The sequence below is a fragment of the Myxine glutinosa genome, chromosome 6 (assembly GCF_964187855.1).
Source record: "Myxine glutinosa chromosome 6, kmMyxGlut1.1, whole genome shotgun sequence".
Lineage (NCBI taxonomy): Eukaryota > Metazoa > Chordata > Myxini > Myxiniformes > Myxinidae > Myxine > Myxine glutinosa.
This window is the reverse complement of record NC_136266.1, coordinates 53,764,911-53,792,619: the sequence shown is the minus strand read 5'-3', so window position 1 is coordinate 53,792,619 and position 27,709 is coordinate 53,764,911. Positions and strand designations below refer to the sequence as shown.

At 44.6% G+C, this 27,709-nt stretch overlaps 1 protein-coding gene across 2 annotated transcripts in view; it reads right to left on the bottom strand.

Annotated features, from left to right (window-relative positions):
* The window catches only part of AIDA (axin interactor, dorsalization associated), a 33,439-nt gene extending 8,842 nt beyond the window's left edge, over positions 1-24,597 (bottom strand). The window contains exons 1-5 of one of the 2 annotated variants that reach the window (XM_078779841.1): positions 24,324-24,597; positions 15,845-15,914; positions 10,394-10,447; positions 10,218-10,275; positions 10,038-10,101 (exon numbers count right to left, since the gene is read on the bottom strand). In XM_078779841.1, the coding sequence (XP_078635967.1) occupies positions 10,038-10,101; positions 10,218-10,275; positions 10,394-10,447; positions 15,845-15,914; positions 24,324-24,433 (356 nt within the window). In that variant the 5' untranslated portion in view covers positions 24,434-24,597. The remainder of the gene's footprint in view (positions 1-10,037; positions 10,102-10,217; positions 10,276-10,393; positions 10,448-15,844; positions 15,915-24,323) is intronic. The other variant, XM_078779843.1, reaches the window with a different exon arrangement.
* Between the last annotated feature and the right edge of the window lie 3,112 nt (positions 24,598-27,709).

Here is a 27,709-nt window from a genome sequence, read left to right as displayed (position 1 = left end):
CGGTGTAGGTGTTGAGTCCATTCTGCGTCATGTCCGTGCCGCATTTGTTCTGGAGTAATTGAAGAAGATTTCATTGAACTCTCTTCCAGAGAGGGGAGCAGCTGTTCCAGGCTGAAGACACTGTAACCCATTTCCAGCCTGGCATCTAACCGTCTGACTTTGGGGGATCTGTTATCATAATATTCTTTGTATGACCTTGCAAAATATTCTTTCCCTATGAGGCTTTGACTTGCCAACTTTGTACAATTTCTCTTCGAGACGGCAGTCCGTGGGGAGGGACACGAGATGTTGTTTGGAGTTATCCTGACACTAGGGGAAAGTATTGTTGGGGTTTTGAGAACCCTGCACTTGTAAATTTTTGTAAATATACCCCTTTGTAAATAATTATTTTTGTAAATACCTCCATTCATTGTAAAGGTCAAAGGTCGTCCCCTAGTTAGTCCACATTGCAACACGTAGCGAACCATAGGCCCTCTTCGTAGTTATTTCGTTATTATGTGTTTCAGGTAAGGCTGTGTTTCCAATAGTTTGACTCTACGTTGCATTAATCAAATAAGATAGGTCCCCTTTCAATTTCCCCAATCATCTCTTCAAAGTGCCAGTAACAGTAGGGCGGCGTTCGCCGCCGTTGCATTGGGCTGTTTTTGTTGGCACCACGCCGCCAAAACTCCATTGCGCACAAGGCCAGGAACAGAGAAGAAGGGGGGAGGAGCCACCGGATCACGGGCGTGGCACCAACTCATCATCAAAGGTGGAGTCAGCCAGTCCGAACCAGCCAACCAGCACCGCGGTGAGCGACCCGGTAGGCGTGCCCTCGCAGCCCGCGGCTTGATCCTGCGACGGCCGATAAAAGGCAAGAGGAGGGATTGCTTAGAGAGATGACCGAGGAGGAAGAACCAAGAGACACCAGCTGAGCTGAGACGTGCTGCAGTTGAATTGAGTCAGAGACGTGCTGCAGTAGAATTCAGAGAGAATTCAGGTAAGCTGCGAGAGACGAGCTGCAGTTGAGTTGAGTAATAACCAGCGCTGACGACCGGGTTTTTGCCGCTGAATCTGAGCGAGGGCGTGCACGCGGGACACCAACGGCGTGCCGCGATCCCCGGACCTCCCTGCCCGCCAGCTCTGTGGACCGTCTGCCCCTCTCATCCTTCCAGCCATTCCTGCCTGCAATTCCCATTCGTGTACGTGAGTTTGTTCTGTCTGTATTGTCCTGGGGATAAGTAAGCCTGTTTAAGAATTGCTCTGTGTCCTTCTGCTCCTTCCATTTCCTGTATATACTCGCCCCTTTCATTTCCTTATAGTTAGTTAATAAACCTGTGTTCTTTCCTCTTACTTTGGTTTCATTCTCGTCCGATCGCTTTCGTGATTTCTTTCAATTGAGTATCTGTGGCGCGATTTTGGCCGAACCGCTTTTAATTGGGTTTAGTCTCTTGGTAACGGCCCGAGTCGCAGCTCGCTTCGCTCGGCGCAATCCAACCACGCTGTGGCCCGTGTGGGAGTATTTCCTTGCTTACGGCCGGTGGTAGTACTTAGGTATTAAGACAAATTGGGCTTACAACCCAACTTACCATCGACCGGAAGTGACGTCATACCCCCAGGACCGGTCGGACAGCCAGCTTAGCAGGACAAGGGGATAAACCCCCCCCCCCCCCTTGCTAACGGGAGTGCCGTCCCCCAGATCCGTAACAGTATATTAAGCCAAATGTGGGTTGGTGCTGGCTGAGATGTTGGTGCAGGCTGTACATTATAATTGTAAAGACTGTAATGTCATCCATGCTGGTGTTACTGTCCTACACGCCACGCCATGTCTCACATGCATGTTATCCTTATCTATTAATAAATCTCTTGTACACTGTCCAAATTCGACCAGGTGCTTATAAAACCCACGACAGATGGCGACGAGGATGGGATCTGCCCGGAGGGGGGAAAGACAGGGTCGTTGCTCAAGGGCAGCAGAGTTCAGGGCGCCCATTAAATGGTGAGAACGTTCTCGGTAGAATGGTAACTTCTGCTGCCATTGAGTGAAGGATCCTGTCTTGGCTTGATCTCCGGCACGGATTCGAATGAAAGGTAAAGGGAACGGACACGGTACAGAGATTTGTTAAAGATAAGGGTGGGTAGAAGTGGCTTGGGGTCCCGAGCACTTGTGAGTGTTTTTCCAGGAGGCTTCCTGGACACTCGGGCGCGCTGTGAGTGTTTCAAAGAAGGCAGGCTTTAAAGACAGTCTGTACACTTGTGCGCATGGAGGTTTGGTAGGAGTGTTACAGTTGGATGCTTTACAAGTGTCTCTTGAAGGGACAGGTGGTACCTGTACACTCGGACGCTCGCTACACTCTGCCTTGACGACCTGAACCACGGCAACACCCTAAGGGTATTGTCGTGCATCCATCAGTGGAGGAAGCCGGATAAGGGGCACCTCCTTTAAGCTAATGGGTTGCGGAGTAAGGGAAGGATACCCACAAGAGGGGTAATGGACACGTAACATCTGTGGAAAGGGGGAAAAAGTGATCACTAGATCTAGGGTACACTGGGAGCCATTCGGCTGGTAGGCTGAGGAATGTCTCCGTTTGAGAGGGTTGATCGGTAAAGGCTAGTTTGAGAGAGAGCCTTGAAGATGCGCAGGATAACATAAGAGAGGTGAAAAATATGCTTCCGGCAGCACGATAGGTAGTTAAACCCTTTTAGGACAGGAGATTAAGTCGGATCGGGCACTCAAAAATTCAAATGAGAGACTTTGAAGGGAGGGGGAGAAGGGTTCCAGGTGAGCAATGCTTGGACATGGGTGAGGAGTCACGAGCGAAGACACGTGCTACACAGAGGAAGCCTCTCCAAATCTGGGAATCAGGTACGACACATTGATTCATGCATTCGGATGATTAGTGTAAAGTTAAGTGTCTTGCTACCCAAAATTAGCCAAACCCAGGCCGTTCTCTAATGAATGTGAGCTTAAATGTATGGATTCGCAGATAAAGTATTAGCGATTGTTTAAGTTAGCTACCCATAAAATGGATCTGTGTGAGATGGTGTGTTTTGGATATGGGGATTGAATGGTCGTGATCGGATCACGCGACTCCATTTGCAGTGCGGGATGGTCGTGCAGAGCGAGTCGTGATCGCACGCTGTGCAGCAGGGTGAGCGGTTCGGCTCTGGGGGTGGTTTCGGCCCCCACCATTCTCCCTCACACGGAGAGCAGGCAATCGCATGGGCAGTCTGGTTGCCTTGGCAATGAGCCATGAGCCAGCAGGGGATCGCGAGAGAAGGAATGCACACATTTAATTGCTGTGTATTCGGACCGGAAGCGGAGCGATCGACTTGTCCTGACTCGGGCATCGAGTTATGTTTTGAATTAATCTCACACGCACTGTACGCAGCGATCGCTGGCTGGACTTGTAAAATAAAGTTGCGATCGGCTTTTGAAGTTCCATGTTGAATACAGAAATAGAAACGTGGTAAATCGGAGCCGTCGTTCGCCAGCAGGCATACGTAATATGTAGATGGGCTGCAGGAACTTACGTACCCAAAGTACTCTTGGAGATATCGTTTTTATAGCACGACATCCTGCATTTCAAATTATGTGGGACAGAGCTAGCATCAACTTTGCCATGTGACGGGCATGACAAAGTTGTAATGAAGTTAAATACATTTACCTAAATTTAGAGTTGAGTCCCGCAACAGACGGGAGGTGGACACCTGTGGAGCATGAGGGACACGTTGGTGGTGTGAAAGTCCTGCAGCGCGAACGTGCGCAGAGTCCCGAGACAGGTGTGCGGGAGGTTCAAACAGTGTCCATGCCGACCGACGCGGGGAAGCACGTGTGCACTGGTGAGTGAGGCGGGTGGCATTGTTGGCTGAGGGTGCGGCTGTGCCGCTGATGCAGTGCCCCCTGTAGATTGGGACATGGCAGAGCCAATGTTGGCTGTTGGTGTTGGATGGCAGAGGTTGATGTTGTGCTCTTGGCAGATTGGTGGATGCTCGCATGAGGTGCAGAGATGCAAATTAACCAAGATGTTTGGGAAGGAGTGGAAATGATTGGCTGGAGGGATCACGTGGGATGGGAGCTCCACATCAAAAATGTTTGAATTCGTGTTGGAGGTTCGTGTTCAAGTTCGGTTTTGAAATTCGTGTTTGTGTCTGAGGAGTTCGTGTTTGGTGAAAACAAAGTTAACACACAATTGTTGTATTGTTATTCGGCACAACCAAGTGGTTGTTCGTCCAATTATTAGGATTTTATAGACTTGTCTTCCTCTGATATATGACGCGTCCAACTCGCGACCTCAGCTCCAGTGCCTGGATCTGTGTGTTGTGGCATGCATGGGGGTGAGTGACGAGAACGTTGATTTGGCTCCACGGAGCCGGCTCGTGGCCTGCGTGTGTTGCTGATTTGAGCTGAGCAATGCCCCTGCGAGTTAGGACAGAATTTACAATTTGCACCAGGGGTGCCAGTGATAGTTCGCCTAATATTTGCGAGAGACCCCGTGAGATATTTTGATGGGGATGCCTATTTAACGTCCGTCCGAGAGATGGATCACACATTGTTGGGTCGCCCTGCCTGTGAAACATCGGGATGACAGTTTAGAATGGGGTCAGGATTCAAACCCAAGTTAGACCCCTGTCTGTTTGTCTGTCTGTCTGTCTGTGAGCAGGACATCTCAAAAAGTTGTGTCCAGACTTGACCAGAACGCAAATGGTATTGTGATAAATAAATAAATGGTGTTATGTGTGATGAAAGTGAGTGGTTCTGGGGGCATAACGTCTGACGAGCTGCCCTGAAGGCAGCGCTCATGAGGAGTGTACTTTGAGATGCACAAGTTGTACTATGAGTGGTATATGTTCGTGTAGAGTGATTAAGTTCACGTGGTGTGCATAAGGTGTGAAATATTGTAATGTGACTTTGCGGACAGTCTGATAATGTCTAGACAGGTGTGCCTGCAGGGAAAATTGCGGCAGCCTGCGGTTGGATTCTCATGTATTGTGGGGTTCTCACGCATGGTCACATTGATATATGATGCTGGGGTGATGCTATATGATGTGTGCTGAGTATACGTACCTGGGAAGGTAAGGGTGTGTGCACTGAGTTCAAAGGAGGATGATGTCATTGCGTTGGATCGCTTCCAATGTCAGAAGGTGACAGGGGAAGTATCAGAATTATAAACACCTTTGCAGAAAATGGAATGCAAGTAATTGTGGTTATGGTTTCACCCCTGTCTGTCTGTCCGGCTTTGTTCGTGCAGCCGGCCATGGAGTTATATTGATGGAGTGCCAGAATGAGTTCTGGTTGATGTTGGATCAAGCAATTGTCAAATATGGTCATATACTGTTTGGTATATGTCGTGGCTTGTGGGTCTTGTCAACATGCTCTCGAGTTAGAGTGATGGACGTTGGAGTGCGGAGTTGTCAGCTGGTGGACAAGACGACCCCCCCCCCCTTCCCATCCACCCTCCCCCCCCCCCCCCCCCCCCCCGAGATGTTGTTTGGAGTTATTCTGACCCTAGGGGAAAGTATATTAAGCCGAAAGCGGGTTTGTGCTGGCTGAGATGTTGGTGCGGGCTGTACATGATTGTAATGACTGTGATGTCAACCATGCTGGCGTTACTGTCCTACACGCCACGCCATGCCTCCCATGCATGTTATCCTTATCTATTAATAAATCTCTTGTACACTGTCCGAATTCGACCAGGTGCTTATGTTAGCCATTAAGGTTTAAACCCCATGACTCAATTGATCATAACATCTGAAATTATATATCGTGCTTCTGAAAACTGATTTGAACTCAGCTGCAGGCAGAGGCGGGGGGACAAAATGTGCTTTCGAGACTCGAGGTACAGGGTGGATCCTTAGCCCAATAAACAAGTCCTTGAATGTATGTGCCAGACAGTAGATAATATGCTCACCGCCCACGTACAGGGAAAACATGTTGCCAAACGCCTTCTTCACAAAGGGAATAATTAATTATATATCTTTGTAGTTTCTAGTATGTCTCCTAAATCAAGGATGTAACCAACCTTGGAAAGAAATATAGACATTACACATCCTTTGATAGTTGTGTATTCAGCGTGTGTATCCAATCATTCATCTACCATTTAGCCTAGTGTATGAGAATATTTTCTTCGGCCTGCGCTCGGGTCTGATATGTTTAGATAAAGAGCCAAAAAGGCTCAGCCTATCCTATGCTTACATCTTTTTGTCTAAGTTTGGCCTTCTTCAGGAAGGGACGAGGGAAGGTGGGTCTTTATGGCCCAGGTTTTGCTATGTCTTTAGCGCAGATTCTTGTCTGATATTTTGCTATAAATGAAATGCCTTTTTACTTATTTTGCAGCGAGTGTCTTGAGGAATTGCCCGCTGCGTGTTAGGCGGTGCATTCTCGAGCCTTGCTCCACACTGTGTGTTTGTAATCGATTTTATTAAACATTGTTGCTCTGATTCTTCTTCTTCTTCCTTCCCTTGAGGTCTTTGACCGACACTTATAAAACCCACGACAGTAATATAACTGTTATTAACATTTATCAATTAATATAAAACCTCTTGTAAACCCTCAATTGAACAAAAACACAAAAACTAAGCAATCTGTAGTGAACACGCAACCGACATTTTCATCTTTACTACGACCATAACACCGCCACCTTCCTCTTCACGAATACCACATTCATCTGATTGCTCGCACATGGCTCAAAACGATACGGATCTACAATTCCTCCGAATGTGCTTCCATCACTAATTTTGTTTCCAATAGTTTCTTCACAATCCCACTGATCAGTTTCAACATACAGAGAGCCTTTAGAGGTGCGAATGACGATGGAATCAGTATCGGAATCCGAGCTCGACATGCACAGTTCCCTATATAAACTGCCATTCAAATCAAGGTGAGTTCATAATGTGATGTCCCTGGCAAAATCTACATTCTAGGGCTATTTTATACATTTTGTGATTAACAAAAAAAATTATTATTTTTTAATTTCCCTTCAAATTGGACCATGATCAATGATTTTCATTGGTTTTCAGAAAAGAAAAAAAATTGCGTTCGGTTCCCCCTTTAAATATCTATTTTCTGTACGCAGGATGAAGTGGGACAAATAGTTGTGGACCCAGATGGAATTAAAGGAAGATGGAAGAGATATATGGAAATACTGTTGAATGCAGAGAATGAATGGGATGGCAACATAGAGAGTAACCCAGTTTTAGGACCGGCAGAGAAGATAACCGAGAAGGAAGTTGAGGAAGCGATAAAAGCAATGAAGAGTAGAAAAGCAGGAGGGCCGACGGGAGTTGTGGGAGATATGTTGAAGGCAGCAGGAAGTTGGGGTGTGAAGAGAATGACAGAGCTCTGCAATCTGGTGGTGAAAGAAGGCCGCATTCCAGTGGATTGGGAACTGAGTACCCTCGTCCCTCTATACAAGGGGAAAGATGACCCTCTGGACTGTGGCTCGTATCAAGCGATAAAGTTATTGGAGCATGGAATGAAGGTATCGGAAAGGGTGTTGGAGAGGAGGATAAGGAAGAAAGTGAAGATTGACGAAATGCAGTTTGGATTTATGCCAGGAAGAGGAACGACAGACGCGCTTTTTATTGTGAGGCAGTTGCAGGAGAAGTACATGGAGAAGTGGCAGAAGTTGTTTCTTGGGTTTGTTGATCTGGAGAAAGCATTCGATAGGGCATTGAGGCATTGAGGAAGGGCATTGAGGAAGTTAGGAGTGGAGGAATGGTTGATCAGAGTAGTGATGGCAATGTACAAAAGAGCGTGCACAGCTGTAAGGACGAAGGACGGGAACAGTGGTGAGTTTGAGGTGAAGGTGGGAGTGCATCAGGGGCCGGTACTAAGTCCACTACTATTTGTAGCTGTGATGGAAGTGCTGGCTCGGAACGTAAAGGAGGGTTTACCATGGGAGTTGTTGTATGCACATGATCTGGTGTTGATTGCAGAAAGTATGGATGGACTGAAGGAGAAGATGAACAAGTGGAAGGAATGTATGGAGACAAAAGGTCTGAAGGTGAATATCGGAAAAACGAAGATGATGGCAAGTGGTAAAGCATGTGGTGAGGTGGAAAGAACTGGGAAGTGGCCGTGTGCTGTGGGCAGGAAGGGTGTCGGAGTGAATTCCATTCAATGTACAATGTGCGCTGAGTGGGTTCATCAAAAATGTATTGGTTTGAGAGGGTCATTAACCAGTGTAGCAGCTACATTCAAGTGTAAGGTGTGCACAGAGGGAGCTGCAGATGGAGGAAATGTTGAGTTGGATCTTGGAGACGGCGTGAAACTGGAAGGTGTGAAAACATTTTGTTACCTAGGTGACATGCTAAATGGAGAAGGTGGATCAGACTCGGCAACGGTTGCTGGAGTGAGATGTGCATGGAAGAAGTCTCGGGAACTGAGTGGCGTGCTGACGAGGAGGGGAGTGTCGTTGAAGCTGAAGGGAAAGGTGTATGCTGCATGTGTGAGAAGTGTTATGATTTATGGGAGCGAGACATGGGTAATGAACGTAGAGCAGCAACGAAGGCTGGAAAGGGTGGAAATGCGAATGGTTCGGTGGATGTGTGGAGTATCATTGAGAGAGAGGAAGACAAATGATGAATTGCGAAAGATGATGGGAATGGAGCCTGTGATGGATGCTGTGAAGAGGAACAGGTTGAGATGGTTTGGTCATGTGTTGAGAAAGGATGAAAGTGACTGGTTGAGAAGAGTGATGGAAATGAATGTAGAAGGAAGTAGAGGACGGGGAAGACTGAGAACGACTTGGCTAAAGATGGTCGAAGAAGAAATGCGGACAAGGGGCTTAACAAGGGGAGATGCAGAAAATAGGGCAAAATGGAGAAGATTGTCATGGGGACCGCAAGGCTAACCCCCGCTCTTGCAGGGAAAATGGCCTTAAAATGCCTGTTGTTGTTGTTGTTGTTGTTGTTGTTGTTGTTGTTGTACACAGGTGCAAAACCGTCTATCTCTGGGCATTTCTTTTCCATGCCCATTCTTCTACCAATGTATCTCTAACCTTGGTATGTTTCTCTCCTTTCCCTTGTTACTGTCACCAGAGGAGAGGGTATTGCATTTGAGTCCTGTTGTCTGTCTGTCTGTCTGTTTGTTTGTCCGCACAGAATAAATATGATTTTCTCTGCAACCGTTGTTCCGATTAACAGGAAATTTTCACCATAGGTGCACCTCCAACTTTGCACATCTATATCTCCGAAAGCGCTGCATAGAAAAAACAGAGACATTGCTCATTGTAAAGAACGCTCCACGATGAATAAAATATGTTAATGATGATGTCATAGGTGCCTACATTATGACGTCATCATTCGACAAGTACAAAACTTAATCCGACAAGGATGAAATTTATTGAGCATCATCTAGGGATAAATTGGTGGAGAAAAAAACATTAATGATGACGTCATCGGTCACGTGGTTCGGCCGCCATATTAATTTTAACACAAAAGACTTAAAAACCATTAAAAACACATCCTGGCGAGGGTCTGCAATTTCTGATTGCTCTTTCTTGTTTATAATGTATTTAGGTTTTGCCTATTTATGACAATTATAGCAAACAATCTTCTTGATGTTTTACTTAAGTCTAAAGTTTTAAAATCTTGATCAGATGACCAAACTTGATATGCATATGACTTGCTAATAAGGTCTTGAGAAAAACGTTCTCTCTACGTCTCACAAAATACAAACTTGACAATCCTGCAAATGTAGATCGATCTTGCAGCACAGCAGCACGTGGCCGTGCAATGCTCTAAAAAGTGGGGACACCAAGAACAGGAAGCAGTCGTTGCAAACACAGCTGCCCTTAAACAAACCACACCCTAGTCAGCCGCCAGATATAAAAAGGAGGTCTCTCTTGGCACACAAACAATTTGGCCTCGATGTGGGAAAGCTGCCCAAACAGATTTCAAACCCCGAACTGCATACTTGAAACTCCAAAACAATACATCCAACATTCATGAATCACATCAATCCCCCTCCCATCAGTCGATCACAACAAATTAACACGACCTGTGGAAATAGACATCACAGCATAGATCCAAAGGTTACGACCACCACGGTTTACCTTTGCAGCAGAGGTTGCACGTCGAAAGGGAACTCTTTGTCATAGGTGAGAACATTCTTTATGACTGAAAGACAATGTTTAAACGAGTGAATAATTCCAAATAAATCGCCAAACTGAAATACAGTTTCACATTGACAACAATCAAAATGAAATAAAACATTCCTGAACAGCAGAATGCACCTGGTTCAATCTTCCTCAAGTCTTCCAAAGTGAAAGGTTCCTCAGAATTATCCGTCGACTAAAAGTAATCGGACAGGAAAGGGGAGGGAAATTCTTATCATCATTTAGATATAGCATTTTGAAGACTGTCGAATGCCTCATGAGTTATTACGTCATCACAAACTTGCCTAACAAACCTGCAGAGCCTTGCTCCTCAGTTCGAGGCAAGCGGCGGTTTTCCCCAGAGTTATCTACATACATTCGGACACACAAACATTACAAATCATATGTGACATCAACTTCACTGTGACCTTTAATAAACAGCTGTTAATAACATATAAAAGCTTTCCATATAATATATTCAATAAACCCTACACCCCTAGAAACCCCCTCCCCCACTCTCATCTCCGTCCGCTCACATCGCGCTCCTTCCCCCATTCCTCCTCTCTGGTCTCGAATGTCCATGCTCTATCCTTTGAAAACAGATCCAGCAATAGCTCGCCTACTCTTCGTGAAAGACGCAGTGGAAATCTTGCACGTCTCTCAACGATTGTCTGAAGAAGGGACGCCAGTTTAACATCCATTGGAGGGACGGCACACATTGATGATTCACGCAGTCTGTGAAACACCGGGATGATACTTTATAGCTGGGTTTGGGATTCAAACCCAAGCTAGACAGATTAGAGGAGAGTGTCCGTACCTCGAGGAACTTGGGGACGACTAGGAAGAAGACCTTTGTTGGTCGAAAGGTTGTCGAGAATTAAAGATCGACCGTCCTGAAGCTACGTCCGCGTCTTATTCAATCTCCCGATTATTTATTTAATACAAATGAGACGCCCTGCTCGTACTGTGGAGTTTCTACTCTTTCTCACAGTTATATATATATATATATATATATATGGAAAATGATTTGTAGAACTGCTAAAGGTGGCGCTCTTTCTGCCACACATCAATTTTGGAGCCTTTTTGTATGCATAGTCAAGGCTCACGGACGACCTGGGACTCATACACTGAACCATTGAACAAATCAATACGCAACAGGACAAAAGGAACATCACAGAGAGGGGGGAAGCACCAGCAGCAGAGTTGAAGGTCAAGATAGAGGTAGAGTTGGATGAACAATGGGTGTGGGGAGGAATGAGGGACAGGAGAGGATGCATGGGGTGTACAAGATGGATAAAGAAGGAACCTCTCAAGAGGAAGAACTGGAAATTTGGAAGGAGGAGGGATTGTGATGGGGATAGGTTAACAAGCGTAGAAAAGATCATTGTTTTGGATTGGGGATGATCTGACATGGTGGTGAACATTCACATATTGGATTCGGTGACATCCACGTTTTACTACATTGTAGTAAAAAGATACTCCCAAAATAAAATAAAATGTTATGCCTTTTTTTGGAGCAATATTAAAATGTATTGTTTTCCTACTTTTTCATTGCCTCTCATGATATTTTGCGAATACGAGTTGGCTCCCAAGTATAGCATTTTTGGACGTACCGATGACAAAATATTTTGATATCCAAGCAAGTCAAATAGTGGAGCAGATATGGCAAAGTCTCATCAGACATCTATGAATACAAATTGTTACTACATGTGAGGTAAACCACCTCGAGCAAATAAAGCCACAAAACTATTTCGGAGCAGGACCTAGGAGAAGGACCCACATACAAGGCTTTCATCCACAGCTCAATGGAATACTGCTCTCCCCTCTGGGCCGATGCTCCTGCCTCCCACCTAGCTCGTCTTCACGCTGTTGAAACCAAAGCTTTCAGAATCATTGGAATCTCCCGCGATGAAGCTATCTCTGAGGGCCTTTCACTCACTCACCGCAGGCAGGTAGGTGGTCTTTCTGTCTTCTACCGACTCCTCTCCGGCCTTGCTCCCCCAGCTCCCTCTGTGCTCTGTCCCCCAAATATTCCTACATGTCGCACAAGATCTGCCAGCAACCCTCTTATGGTTAAACTGCCAAAATCTAGGCTCTCTGCTCACCTTCACTTTCATTCCCCCTTTTTTCCCACCTCTGGAACAAACTCCCCCACTCCCTTCAATCCCACTCCTCCCTCCAGGTCTTTAAAACAGCTGTTCACTACCATCTCTTATCTTCCCCCATCCAAAACCTTGATCTTTTCTACCCCCGCTAATTCACCCCAGACACACTTTTTCGAAATTCCAACTTCTTTCCTGGAAGTCCTTGCAGTGTTCATATGTTTTACACCTCTCCCACCTCCTCCCAAGCTCTCTCCCTCCCACAGTTCTCTCGATGTCCCTGCTCTCAAATGTTGTGTTGTCTCCTTCCCCCTCTCTCCCCATCTTGTCTACCGCTCCCCTTATTTTGCGTTTTATGTGTCGGTTTGACTTTTTGTGTGATTAATGTTCGCTGTTTCACGAGCCTCGATCTTGCATACAAAAAATAAATAAATAAATAAACTGTCATGATAGCCTAAAGGTATGTGCACACACCTCTGAGCTGTCTAGCCTGGGTTTTAATCTCGACCCAGTTGTAAACTCATTGTCATCTCGGTGTTTCGCAGACAGGATGTTCCCTCGGATGGACGTTAAATTGGGCGTTCCGTGTGCTAGCATTAGTTGTTGGATGTGAAAGATCCCATGTTGTCCCTCACAAATGAAGAGGAGGCGAGCTATCACCTGCACAAAGGCCAAATCCTACCCTATCTACTGCTGGGAAGGCAATGGCAAACTACCCAGTGTAAACCTACCCAAAAGACTGCTTCGGCAGCACCAACGTTCTATCAAGAGCACACACAGTACATTGATGATAATGGTCAGGCTTGTGGCTTGAAGCAAAAAGATATACAATGGGAATCTATATTATAAAAGGAGCCATGTCTGTCTGTCTGTCTGTTTGTCATGTTATAACTTAAGAACGGATTAACATATTTCAATCATTCCAACTACAGTGGATTCGGGCAACTCCCGGGAATGTTTTTGATCCAACCCCAAAAAAAAAAAAAAAAATTTTTATGGGTACATGGACACGCGTGTAAACACTGCAAATGCCAAATCGTGACGTTGGTTATCCCTGCATGGAGAGCAGGATCTCCCAGGAAACCTTCTTTGTTAACTTGAGATCGGATTTCAATGAAACCACTCTCAGGAAGTAAACATAACCACCTATCCCGCTCCCTACAAAGATGTTTTATTCACCACGTTGATTCCAAATCTCTACGAATCCAAATCATACAAATCGTACTCATATACGTATATATATATATATATATATATATATATATATATATATATATAAGTACGATTTGTATGACATTGAAGGAACTGCGCTCCAACGCGAGTCGAAAGAATTGACGTGACCAAAGACGGAATCCGTCCGAGTTGCTTTATTGAAACAAAACAGCTCAGGTATTCTGACAAGCCCGTTTATCGGGCAGCAATATATATACACATTTATGTCGGGAAGTTTGCCCGGCAAAAGCTATACCGGGCATGCCCGGGTGTCAAGGGCGAGCCTTGGAAAGGCGAGTCTGGACCTGCCCGGGCGTGTTTGGCTGCGGCCTGGCAAGTCGAGGCTGGGCGTGCCCGGGCGCTCTGGGCGAGCCCTGGAAAGGCGATAGCGGGCATGCCCGGACGCTCTGGGCGAGCCCTGGAAAGGCGATAGCGGGCATGCCCGGACGCTCTGGACGAGCACTGGAAAGACGAGACCGGGCGTGCCCGGGAGGTTCGGGCGAGCCCTGGAAAGGCGATAGCGGGCATGCCCGGACGCTCTGGGCGAGCCCTGGAAAGGCGATAGCGGGCATGCCCGGACGCTCTGGGCGTGCCCTGGAAAGGCGATAGCGGGCATGCCCGGACGCTCTGGGCGAGCACTGGAAAGGCGATAGCGGGCATGCCCGGACGCTCTGGACGAGCACTGGAAAGGCGATAGCGGGCATGCCCGGACGCTCTGGGCGAGCCCTGGAAAGGCGATAGCGGGCATGCCCGGACGCTCTGGGCGAGCCCTGGAAAGGCCAGAGCGGGCATGCCCGGGAAAGACGAGACCGGGCGTGCCCGGGAGGTTCGGGCGAGCCCTGGAAAGGCGATAGCGGGCATGCCCGGACGCTCTGGGCGAGCCCTGGAAAGGCGATAGCGGGCATGCCCGGACGCTCTGGGCGTGCCCTGGAAAGGCGATAGCGGGCATGCCCGGACGCTCTGGGCGAGCCCTGGAAAGGCGATAGCGGGCATGCCCGGACGCTCTGGGCGTGCCCTGGAAAGGCGATAGCGGGCATGCCCGGACGCTCTGGGCGAGCCCTGAAAAGGCGATAGCGGGCATGCCCGGACGCTCTGGGCGAGCCCTGGAAAGGCCAGAGCGGGCATGCCCGGGAAAGACGAGACCGGGCGTGCCCGGGAGGTTCGGGCGTGCCCGGGAACAGTGAGTCCGGGCATGCCCGGGAGAGGCACGTCTGGCCGTGTTCTGGCCGGTGCAAGGCGATTGTGTGCATCCAGCGGTAACCGCTACAATATATGTATATATATATATATATATATATATATATATATATATATATATATATATATATATATATATATATATATATATATATATGAGTACGATTTGTATGATATATGTATATATATATATATATGAGTACGATTTGTATGATATATGTATATATATATATATATATATATATGAGTACGATTTGTATGATATATGTATATATATATATATATATATATATATATATATATATATATATATATATATATATATATATATATGAGTACGATTTGTATGATATATGTATATATATATATATATATATATGAGTACGATTTGTATGATATATGTATATATATATATATATATATATATAAGTACGATTTGTATGATATATGTATATATATATATATATATATGAGTACGATTTGTATGATATATGTATATATATATATATATATATATATATATGAGTACGATTTGTATGATATATGTATATATACAGTATATATATATATATATATATATATATATATATATATATATAATTATATATATATATATATATATATATATATATACGTACCCGAGGCAATTTATTCAAAATAAAGAAGAGAGGGGAGGGGGAGGGTGAGAATTTTTTTCATTTTGATCTTCCTCTTCCTCTTCCTCTTAGTGTGTTGTTGTATATTATTTGCAATTCAGCATCTAAAAAGGCTGTGATGAATATTCCTTTAACACTCTCCCTATACACGTCCTAATTTTATTTTTCCCCATTTCTTTCATTTAATGAAAGAAAAATTTGTTTTTAACACCAAACAACAACATTATGCAAAGATTGGTGTTCCGGTCAGCGAAGCGACGACAGATCTTTTATGCTAGTATATCATAAAGCAACAAAGAAAATTAATTTGGCCTGATGCAAATCCCACATATGTGATAAATGCCATTATTTTTGGTGCACGAAGCTGTTTCCAATATACAACGGCCAACTCTAGTGCCAAGGCATCCTGGGAAATTTGCAGCACACATTCCGGTTCCCAGGGAGATCAGGTTGCTATGCTAATTAGCACTACCTATGCACCAAACAAACAAAGGTTGGCCTTTCTCCCAGCACAGTCATGGCAACGGTGCAATGGAGGTTTGGTCACAAAACAAAGATTTAAATGTCAAGATTGTGGAAAGAGCGCAGCTTCACTTGCCTTCTGTTCTTCTGTGAAGTCAGAGGTGCCAGCAGCTGACTGTGCTTCCTTAATCAGTTGCATGGCCAGACTGAAAGACACACGAGATATCACGACCAAACCCTTTGGTTCAGATATACATTTATTGATAATCATGCAAGCAATGATCAATAATAATAATCAATAACTTTTATCAAGCATCCCAATCTTTCTGTGACATAACAAAATTCAACGTATTGGAATAGTTTTTTATATTGCAGTCTGTTAAAGAAAACTTTTATGGGGATTTTTCCCCATAAAAAGGATTTTTTGAATAAAAAAAACTGGTTCAAAGAAAAACATTCTGCAATAACTATTGAAAGATATTTTGGGCAAAATATGAATGCGAAATGGCAGGATAGTTTAGAGATACGTGCATTCGCCTCTGAACTGTCCAGCGTGGGTTGGAATCATCAAGTGTGTACCGTCCCTGGGATGGACGTTAATCTGGGGGTCCTGTCTCTGCCGGCATTAGTGATGGAAGTTAAAGATCCCAAGGTGTCCTTCGCGATGAGTAGGCGAGCCATCTCCGGCACCCTGAACAAATTATAACTTGCCTTGAATGATTGCTGGGAAGGCAACTGCAAATCAGCCAGCATAACCCGTGAAAATAAACTGCTTCGACAGCACCAACGCTCTGTAGAGAGTGTGGTACAACATTTTTACCCGACATAGCCTCTGACCTTTGACCTTTGATCCCAAAATCTAATCAGTTCAAATTTTCATTATAATATTATATACTTATACCAAGTTTGGTCAAAATCCCATCACTGTTAGCGCAGTAACAGAATTCTTACCTAACGCAATTTCTGTCTTTTCACCTCTTGACCCCATAATCTAATCAATTCATCTTTACATCATTATAATACTTTTACCAATTTTGACTTGGTTCCCTTCAGCCGTTCTTAAGTTATTGTGGTAACAAAAACCTATTACAGACTTTGACCTCTTGAACCTCTTCATCTTTGCATCATAATACATAATTGTACCAACTTTGGTCAAAATCCCATCGCTGGTTCAAAAGTCATCATGGTAACAGCATTTGTACCAAACAAGACCTCTGACCTTTGACCTCTTGACCTCATAATCTAATCAATTAATCTTTACATCATTATAATACTTTTACCAAGTTTGACTTGGTTCCCTTCAGCCATTCTTAAGTTATTGTGGTAACAAAAACCTATTACAGTCTCCGACCTTTGACCTCGACCCCAAAATCAAAGCCGTTCATCTTTGCATCATAATACATAATTGTACCAACTTTGGTCAAAATCCCATTGCTGGTTCAAAAGTCATCATGGTAACAGCATTTGTACCAAACATGACCTCGGAGCTTTGACCTTTGATCTCTTGACCCCATAATCTAATCAATTCATCTTTACGTCATTACAATACTTTTACCAAGTTTGACTTGGTTCCCTTCAGCCGTTCTTAAGTTATTGTGCTAACAAAAACCTATTACAGACTCTGACCTTTGACCTCTTGACCCCAAAATCAAAGCCGTTCATCTTTGCATCATAATACATAATTGTACCAACTTTGGTCAAAATCCCATCGCTGGTTCAAAACTCATCACGGTAACAGCATTTGTACCAAACATGACCTCAGACCTTTGATCTTTGACCTCTTGACCCCATAATCTAATCAATTCATCTTTACATCATTATAATACTTTTACCAATTTTGACTTGGTTCCCTTCAGCCGTTCTTAAGTTATTGTGGTAACAAAAACCTATTACAGACTCTGACCTTTGACCTCTTAACCCCAAAATCAAACCTCTTCATCTTTGCATCATAATACATAATTGTACCAACTTTGGTCAAAATCCCATCGCTGGTTCAAAACTCATCACGGTAACAGCATTTGTACCAAACATGACCTCAGACCTTTGATCTTTGACCTCTTGACCCCATAATCTAATCAATTCATCTTTACATCATTATAATACTTTTACCAATTTTGACTTGGTTCCCTTCAGCCGTTCTTAAGTTATTGTGGTGACAAAAACCTATTACAGACTCTGACCTTTGACCTCTTGACCCCAAAATCAAACCTCTTCATCTTTGCATCATAATACATAATTGTACCAACTTTGGTCAAAATCCCATCGCTGGTTCAAAAGTCATCACGGTAACAGCATTTGTACCAAACATGACCTCTGACCTTTGACCTCTGACCTCGTGACACCAAAATCTAATCAGTTCATCATACCTGCACCAAGTTTGACTTTGATCCCTTCACCTGTTCTATCATGGACGCACGAGTGGACGAACGGACAGCCGGACGGACAACCCAAAAACATAATGCCTCCAGCGACTTCTTCGGCGGAGGCATAAAAAAAAGCCAATGGAATGTGAATGTATCCTTGTCCCATAGAGTTTCACATACAAATGCTGTGAAATAGATGTCTGCATCTGCCAGTTGACCAGCTGTGTTCGTTTTCTCGTCTGGCAGAGATGTATCATGAAAGGTCAGCTGGGGTTCAAATATGGATTTTGCATTTTTATCTAGTTTCCTTTCGGAGTAATATTCCTCTTGCATTTCCATACTTGTAGTAATTATTTATTTAAATTGTATTGTTGATTTTAAAACTTTTTGCATTGTCTATTCCACAGATTAAGCGTTGCGGTTGAGCTAAAGACAGCAGACTGAAAACAACTGACAAACGTGAAAAGATCAGAAGTCACAAAGAACAAGTAAAAGACAATCCAGATGGAAGTTTATTAGAAGGTGGATGAAGGTTAAGTTTTCACCCCTGTCTCTCTGTTTGTCAGAACAGACTTCGTAGTGTGTTTGTCTGTTTGTTTGTGAACAAAATATCTCAAAACGTTGTGGACTGATTCAGACGAAATTTGGCAGAGAGGTTAGACCTCAACAAGGTGTGTGACAAGGACGAAATGATTAGATTTTGGTGAAATTCCGGATCCGGCTACTATAATTTTTAAGTCATTCTTCACCATTGGGAGATCGGGCCAAAAACAATACATAGCAGGATATCTCAAAAAGTTATGGATGGATTTGAACGAAATTTGGTGGACCGGTTGGGTGTCTGACAAGGAAGAATCGATTCGATTTGGGTGAAGATCTGAATATGGATTCGGATACAATAATTATTTTATTTTTAAGTGATTCATCACCATTGAGAGATCAGGCGAAAAGCGATAAATAACATGATATTTTAAAAAGTTATGGACGAGCTATGGTTAAACTTGGTGGACGAGTTGGGTAAGTGACAAGAACAAGCCAATTCGATTTTGCTTCAGGTCTGAATCCAGATCTGGCCTATCAGTGGGATGCAAAACATAAACTGTTCAACCTGGTGGAGGTATGCGCTCTACCGAGTGCCGTTCTAGTTTATTTGTGTTATTATTTTTATATTGACCTTTTAAAGGCTTAATGGTGGATGGAGCTTGTCATGCAAATTAATGGATTTTTATGAGAATTACAAGGGAAACTAAATTCCTTGCCTTGAATCAGCGTGGTCTTGAATCTGGCTTTGCCAAACCTAGTGAAATACTTTTGTTTTTGTCATCTTTTTTAAAGCCACAAAACTGTGAATGTGTTCAAAAGTCATCAAGCTATTTGTGTGACATGGGTACATGGTACATTTGCGAGTTGTTTTGGGATATCTTTATCAGTGATATCTCTATTAATGAGATACAAAACGTGAACTGTTAAGCCTGGCAGAGATATGGGCTCTCCACCAAGTGCTGTTCTAGTTTATATGGCATACAGTGATATACAGTCACGTGAAAAAGTAAGTACACCCCATGTAAAGTTTTGACTTTTTCAACATATTTCAACATACAGCTATTTGATCTTCATTTCAACAATATTGATAGATAAAGGTGATATAATATAACAAATATCATGAAACATTTACATTTTGAAGTCCATTGTATAATTTAAATAAACATAAATGCAAATTTCACATGTGGAAAAAGTAAGTACACCCTTGGCTCTCATAGGTGGTATTGCCCCCTTGCCCCCTTTGGCAGTAACAACCTCATGTAGGCGTTTCTTATAACTGTCTACCAGTCTCTGACATCGACTGGGAGAATTTTTTGCCCACTCCTCCATGCAGAATTCTTTCAGCTGTGCGATGATTGAGGGGTTTCTTGCATGCACAGCTCTTTTCAAATCCCCCTACAACATCTCGATGGGATTTAGATCCGGACTTTGACTTGGCCATTCCAGAACCCTCCATTTCTTTCTTTTTGGCCATTCCTTGGTGGATTTACTGGTATGTTTAGGGTCATTGTCATGTTGCAAGGTCCACCTTCGGTTGAGCTTCGACTTTCTGACAGATGGCCTCGCATTATCCTCAAGCATCCTCTGGTACAATGAAGAATTCATAGTGGATTCTATGATGGTGAGCTGCCCAGGCCCTGATGCAGCAAAGCTGCCCCAAACCATAATATTTCCACCACCATGCTTTACAGTTGGTATCAGGTTCTTGTGGTCAAATGCTGTCTTTGGTTTTCACCAAACATGTCTTCTGGTACTGTGGCCAAATAGCTCTACCTTTGACTCATCTGTCCAGAGCACATTGTTCCAGAAGTGCTGGTCTTTGCCTCGGTGTGCGAAAGTGAAACTCGGTTCATTGGAAAACTTTAGTCTTGCCCTGATGTTCTTTCTGGACAGCAAAGGTTTCCTCCTGGCACACCTCCCATGTAGATCAAATTTGTGCAGCTTCTTTCTAATGGTAGACTCGTGCATTTTGACATCAACAGTGGCAAGAGCTACATGTAGGTCCCGTGATGACATTCTGGAGTTCTTAGAGACTTCTTTCAACATCTTGCGGTCTGCTCTCGGGCTGAACTTGCTGGGGCGGCCTGGCCTGAACAAGTTGGCAGTTGTTTGGAATCTTTTCTACTTGTAGATGATCTTCCGGACAGTCGAATGATTGATTTCAAATTGTTTGGAGATCTTTTTAAATCCCTTCCCAGACTCGTAGGCATCTATAACCTTCTTTCTGAAGGCCTCAGAGAGCTCTTTTGATCTAGGCATGGTGACGCCGCACACTTCAACAACAAAGAGCAAACCAAACTAAATGTCTGAGGTTTAAATAAGACAGGTTCCTCCAGGATCCTCTCTAACGATGTTCTAATCATTTGCACCTGAGCTGGTGCACCTGTTTCTAATTTTAGGTATTTGAAGTAGTGATAAATGTCAGGGTGTACTTACTTTTTCCACATGCGAAATTTGCATTTATGTTTATTTAAATTATACAATGGACTACAAAATGTAAATGTTTCATGATATTTGTTATATTATATCACCTTTATCTATCAATATTGTTGAAATGAAGATCAAATAGCTGTATGTTGAAATATGCTGAAAAAGTCAAAACTTTACAGGGGGTGTACTTACTTTTTCACGTGACTGTAGGCCGTGGCCAGTTTGACTCAACTTATCATATTTCACTTGATCAACACCAGTTAAAGGCAATAAACAAACGTGTGGTAGATCAGATGGGATTTGATCATGGGTTTCCAGCACCATAAGCCAGGGGTTCAGATTTTTTAAATATATATATTGTTATGTCGGGGGGTAAAGGAATATATAGAGCCAGGTAGATCTGTATAGGTAGGTATCCGACTGTCGTGATAGGGAATCTACCTGTAATAAGTTCTATGTTTAGCCGGTTTTTCGGTATAAGCTGTATTGGTGTCCCCGCCGCGAGGGGGGCGGGGCATGCTAATTAGTACAGGGATTATGGGTAATATTCCTTTGTTTGTCGTTCCCCCTGTCGCCAAACCTGTGTCCCTTATGGCAAAGCATTCACATAGACACTTAGATAGATCCCTTAGTGCACACATTAAATAATTCCCTTCCCTTACAATGACTGACCGGAAAGACAAACAGGTAGCAGCCGCGTACAATGCCACCATGGGCGACGAGCATCGTGGTAAACAATAACCGCGCCCAGGGAACGTGTGATTGGTTGGCGTGGAAGGCGCGAACCTTGAGCCAATCAGCGCGGAGGGCGCCAATCCAGTCCTTCGAAGGAGGTTGTTCATTGGAGGGAGAAGGGCCGGTGGCGGCAGAAGGTTCGAGAGACCACAAAGAATCGAGGCTCTGATTGGTAACACGCCAGAACTGACGTCACAGGGCGAGTGACAAAACGTCTCGTTCGTGGGCATTCTCCCTCTTCGCTCTGGGTATTCAGTCTTCGTTCGGGTCAGCTCATGCTCGTCAGTCGTGCTGGTCCGTTCGTTCTTGGCTCTTCGTATTGAGAGGTCCTGGTGGTCGTTGGCGTCGTCCCTGAATCTTTAGGTGCTCGGAGCTTGGAGCGGTGCTCGGTCCTTCGCGGTGCTTGTGGTGCGGGAGCGAGGATCGGTGCTGTGAGCGGGCGGGACCTCATGTGCGGTCGACGAAGAGCTTGGAGTGGGGCATGCAGCTGAGCAGGTCGCTCGGGGCCTGGTGGAGCGCGTGGGCGAAGCGGACGGAGGGTTTCTTCGCGCCAGAGCTCGGAGCCGCATTGGACGGCGGACACGACTACAGACAAAGATAAGCACGCACCACATCTCACAGAACACCACACGACATGTTATTTTATTTCATTCATTCCTTTGTCCTGTATTTGAAGTGTGAGTGGGGACGTCCCGATTAGAACATTTTATTACCGGCACGTATTTCCCTGTCCCGCGATTCCTTGTAAATAAACCCTTGTATTATTTTATTGTCTATTCCAAATCCTGTGTTGTTTGAGTTAATCACTTTCCAGGTTGAAGACGCTGGCGCGCGCGAGCCGGGAGGTAAGCGCTTCCACTTCTTCTTCTTCACTTCTTCCTCCCGTGCTCTTATAGCCGAATCCGTGTTTGATCGTCACCTCCATTAAAGCCGTTTGGTCATTCACAAGCCCAGGTATTAACCGGAAGGGATCGCGCGACAATATATACAAGGTCGAGGCCCATGGAAGGGACAGAATGTAGAATGAATCAGGAAGTAACAGAACAAAAGGAACATCAGAAAGACTTTTACTTTTACTTTGCATGGCAACGATCCATGACGCCATAGCACCTGCGCTGCCAATAAGGAGAATATTTAACATGTTCCAAAATATAAACTAGAACTATCAAAATGTTTTCGAAAGTTTGTTAAAAATATATATGCATAGGATATCAACGTTTCCCACGACTATAGCCAAGATTTAGGGGCTAGGATTCCAGAGGTCTCCCAATGGATGCATTTCAACATATTCCAATCATGATGTGAGTATTTCCGGAAGTTTTGTGCTCATGACTCGATCCACATATCTTGGCTTTCAAAAACATTGATACATTTCTTGCATGGGGTCATTTTTCCGTGACAACAGTTGCAAATAGCCTTGAGTGGGCTGACGGTTATCGCTTGAGGTTGTAGTTCAGACCTCTGCTGATTTGGGGGGGGGGGGGACCACACTGGGAGCCCCCCTCCCACCCTGATCCCCTGAGAGCCCCCCCAATACAAAATCTTAAAATCTAAGACCAAGCGATCCTGCGGACCATTGAGTAGAAGGGCTGTATCGGTCTTTAGAACAATGTGGTGGTAAATATGGGATGAGTAGGGATCTGAAGTTTGGGGGGTAACCACCCTGGGAGCCGCAATGATCGGATATTGAAAAATTGAAGAAAATTGAAAATTGAAGAAAAATTTGAGCTACATTGAGCTAATTTAGCTAATTGAGCATTAGCATTGAGCAATTCACTGAGCAATTCATTGAGCAATTCATTGAGCATTGAGCTAATTGAGCTACAGTACTGTCTTGTATTGATGTGTCAAGTTTCAGAACAATCAGGTGGATGATAATGGAGGGGTAACAAAAATAGGAAAAAGTAGACGGACGGACAGACATGTGGACATCACAGCCCCATTTTATAAGTTAATCTCTTCGAAAATCGAGATATGAGCGAAAACTTTGTCTGAGGGCCACAAAAGTTGTGGGTCCCTCACAGCCCCCCTACGGCTACACCCATCAGGGTCCCTTAACAACTTAACATTTGCTTCTCGCATCAGCTTAGGTCAATGATGACGTCACACAAACTTTAGACGACGTTGTTATTGTAAATCGTGGATGGAATATATCTCTACAAACTCAAAAGTATAAGATTTATCAAACGAAGGATAAAATTGTTGAAAAATTGCAACTCTTGATGATGTGCGAGTCTGTGATGGTATTTTAAATAACCATACAGGTGTATATTGTATATTATGACTCCAAATATTTATATATATCAATGCAGGTATCGGTATCGGTATCGGCATGACACCCAGCAGGGCTATCTAAGAGTATACATACAAATAGGGTGAAATGATCCTCTCCGGCCACCTCCACCATTTCAGGCCAAAATACATGGACATGAAGAGTTTGGGTTCCCGAGACGCGCCGAATAAATGAGCATCTCCTGTAGGAAGGAAATCAACATTGCCACAAATCATTCGTTTCATTCCCAGGAATGACAATTATGAGCTCACATGTGGTATTCATCCAGCGCCTCGACCAGTTGTCCCCACGAGTCGAAATCCGTGGCTTTCCTGAAGCTCGCAAACCATTTGTGTTGTGCTCGGCGAGCGAGCTCCGCCATGCTGGACCTCTGCGCACCCACGGAGGATCTGCCGCTCCCTTTCACCGCTCACATTCCCGTTTCCTTCCTACGCGGCTACACTCCCTCCCAATCTCGTCTTCACGCTCCTTTCCCTCCACGCGGCGAATCCGAACGGGTCACCGCGACTGGACCCCGGAACTCGCGCACTCCTCCTCCCCGCGCAATGAGAAAGTTAGGGCGGAATAAAAAGAGCAAGAAGCTGATGCTCTAGGTCTCCCACCTTTTGGGTGGTATGAGGAATAGATCTGTGTAATAAGGAAGCTAAACCTTGAACGGTTTTTTGAAATATCGCGTACAAGTTGCCGAGATGGTTGCCGTGGCAATATAATTCAGCCAATCACAGCCGTGATCGAATCGGGTTGAGATCATGTCATGAGAAATATGTATCTGCAACATGAGAGCAAAATTTTCAACGGTTTTTGTAATATCACGTACACAAAAGTACATGGACGGATGATCGGTTGGTCGGAGCTCATTTTAATGTCCAATCTTGTCGGAAGGGCAGAGGACAAAAAGTGAGGGCCTCGGCCTACATTCCACAAGATGGTCAAGGATGGTTGTGGACGACTCTTACTACACAGTAAATAAAACTTGAGACATGTTTAATGGTTTATTTGTTTTTACTTATTTTTCAAATGATCAATTATCCCGAATAATAGATCGATAACCTGCATCATAAAACAGTTAGAAATACATCAGTTTTCTCAAACTCTCAAAATTATTATCATCTCCCATGATGAGGTCAAAGCACAAAGTCTGCCACTCTTATATCGTAGGCAGGTTGGTGGTCTCTCTGCTCTCTAAACCCTCCCCAGGTTAAGGATGCACACTTTCTTCCAGTTAAACTCTCAAAATCAAGACTTACCACAAACACCTCCACTCTTTCCTCCCATTCATTGCTTTTCAGAGACTGTTCAATCGCATCACTACTCACAATCTTTTCTACCCCATTAACCCAACCTAACAAACCTTCTTGCAGATTACTGTATTTCCTCGGCATTATATATATATATATACACACTCGTATAAAGTCCGTCAAAAATGACGGATTGGAACAGTTTTTGACGGTACAGCGGCGTGAGCATGCCAAAGTCTGAAGTCTAGGCCTAGTGTCAGGGGATGGCTTATACCATCTTTATTTATTAGACATCCTACAGACGTAAATGGACACTCGTTTTACTCTGTGCGCATTGCACATCACGTGCAGCTAATTTCACCTCCCTGTGCCTTGTCTTTATTTAGATTTCTTTTGAACCACTTCTGTACACCGACCTTGAGGCTCAGTTTGCAAGCCACCGTCGACAATTCCAATGTAAGAGGCATAATTACTCTTCTTTTGGGTCTTCGGAGTCCTTGGAGTATTTTGTATCCTCGGGGGGTCTTTTGTGTCCTCTGGGTCATTTGGGTTCTTGGGGTGTTCAGTGTCTTTTGTGTATTTTGGGTCTTCTGGTTCATCGGTGTCTTTTGGGTCATTCGATTATTTTGGGTCGTTGATCTGGATCTTTGGGGTATTTAAGGGTTTTTGGGGTATTTTTTGTCTTAGGGGTAATTTGGGGTCCACTGGGTCCTCAGGGTCTTTAAGGGGCTCAGGGATCTTTTGGATTGTTTGGGTCTTTGGGGTATTTCAGGTCTTTAAGGGTCTACGGTGTATTTTGGGTCTTCAGGGTCTTTTCGGTCTTCTGGGTCTTTTCGGTCTTCCCGGTTTTTTGGGGTCTTCTTGTTCTTTAAGGGTCTTTTGGAAATTTTGGGTCTTGGGGTATTTTGGGGTCTTTTTGGTCTTCTGTGTCTTTTCGATCCTTTCGGTATTCAGGGTATTTAAAGGTCTTTGGGGTATTTTGGGTCTTCATGGTCATTTGGGTCTTTAACAGTCTTCAGAGTCTTTTGGATCTTCAGGGTCTTTGTAGTATTTTGGGTCTTTAAGAGGCTTGGGGTCTTTTGGGTATTCCGGGTCTTTATGGGTCTTTGGGGAATTTTGGGTCTTCAGGGTCTTTTGGGGTTTTGTGGTGTTTTGGATCTTTAAGGATCTTGGTGTCTTTGGGGTATTTTGGGTTTTCAGGGACTTGTCGGTCTTTTGAGTCCTGTGGGTCATTTGGGTCCTTGGGGTCTTTTTTTTTTTTTGGGGGGGGGATGCAAGATCGAGGCTCGTGAAAGAGCTAACATTAATCACACAAAAAGTCAAACCGACACAAACCGACACATAAAACACAAAATAAGGGGAGCGGTAGACAAGATGGGAAGAGAGGGGGCAGGACACAAACACAACATTTGAGAGCAGGGACATCGAGAGAACTGTGGGAGGGAGAGGGCTTGGGGGGAGGTGGGAGAGGTATAAAACATATGGACACTGCAAGGACTGCCAGGAAAGAAGTTGGAATTTCGAAAAAGTGTATCTGCGGTGAATTAGCGGGGGTATAAAAGATCAAGGTTTTGGATGGGGGAAGATAAGAGATGGTAGTGAACAGCTGTTTTAAAGACCTGGAGGGAGGAGTGGGATTGAAGGGAGTGGGGGAGTTTGTTCCAGAGGTGGGAAAAAAGGGGGAATGAAAGAGTGAAGGTGAGCAGAGAGCCTAGATTTTGGCAGTTTAACCATAAGACGGTTGCTGGCAGATCTTGTGTGACCTGCAGGAATATTTGGGGGACAGAGCACAGAGAGAGCTGGGGGAGCAAGGCCGGAGAGGAGTTGGTAGAAGACAGAAAGACCACCAACCTGCCTGCGGTGAGTGAGTGAAAGCCCCTCGGAGTTAGCTTCATCGCAGAAGATTCCAATGATTCTGAAAGCTTTGGCTTCAACAGCGTGAAGCCGAGCTAGGTGTGAGGCAGGAGCACTGGCCCAGAGGGGGGAACAGTATTCCATTGAGCTGCAGATGAAAGCCTTGTATGTGGTGAGGAGCTCAAGTGTGTGTGCCAAGGAAGGACTTCGCATGACGGAGGATGCCCAGTCAGCGACTGGCTTTGGAGGCCAGCTTGGCAATGTGGTTTTCCCAAGAAAGATCATGGCAGATAGTGAGACCCAAAGGCTTGAGCGACAGAACTTCTTGGAGAGGATTGTTGAGAAAGTAGATGGGAGGGTTTTCCAGTCGGTCTTTTCGGTAAAACATAGTAAGAGTGTGAGATTTGTCAGGATTGAAAGACATGTTCCACTTGTTTGACCAGTCTGTGATTTTTCCAGATCTGCAGAGAGTGAGGAGGCTGCAGGCTGCCGATCTGAGGGATGAGGAATGGAGCGGCAGAGAGTGGATTCATCAGCAAAGAGAT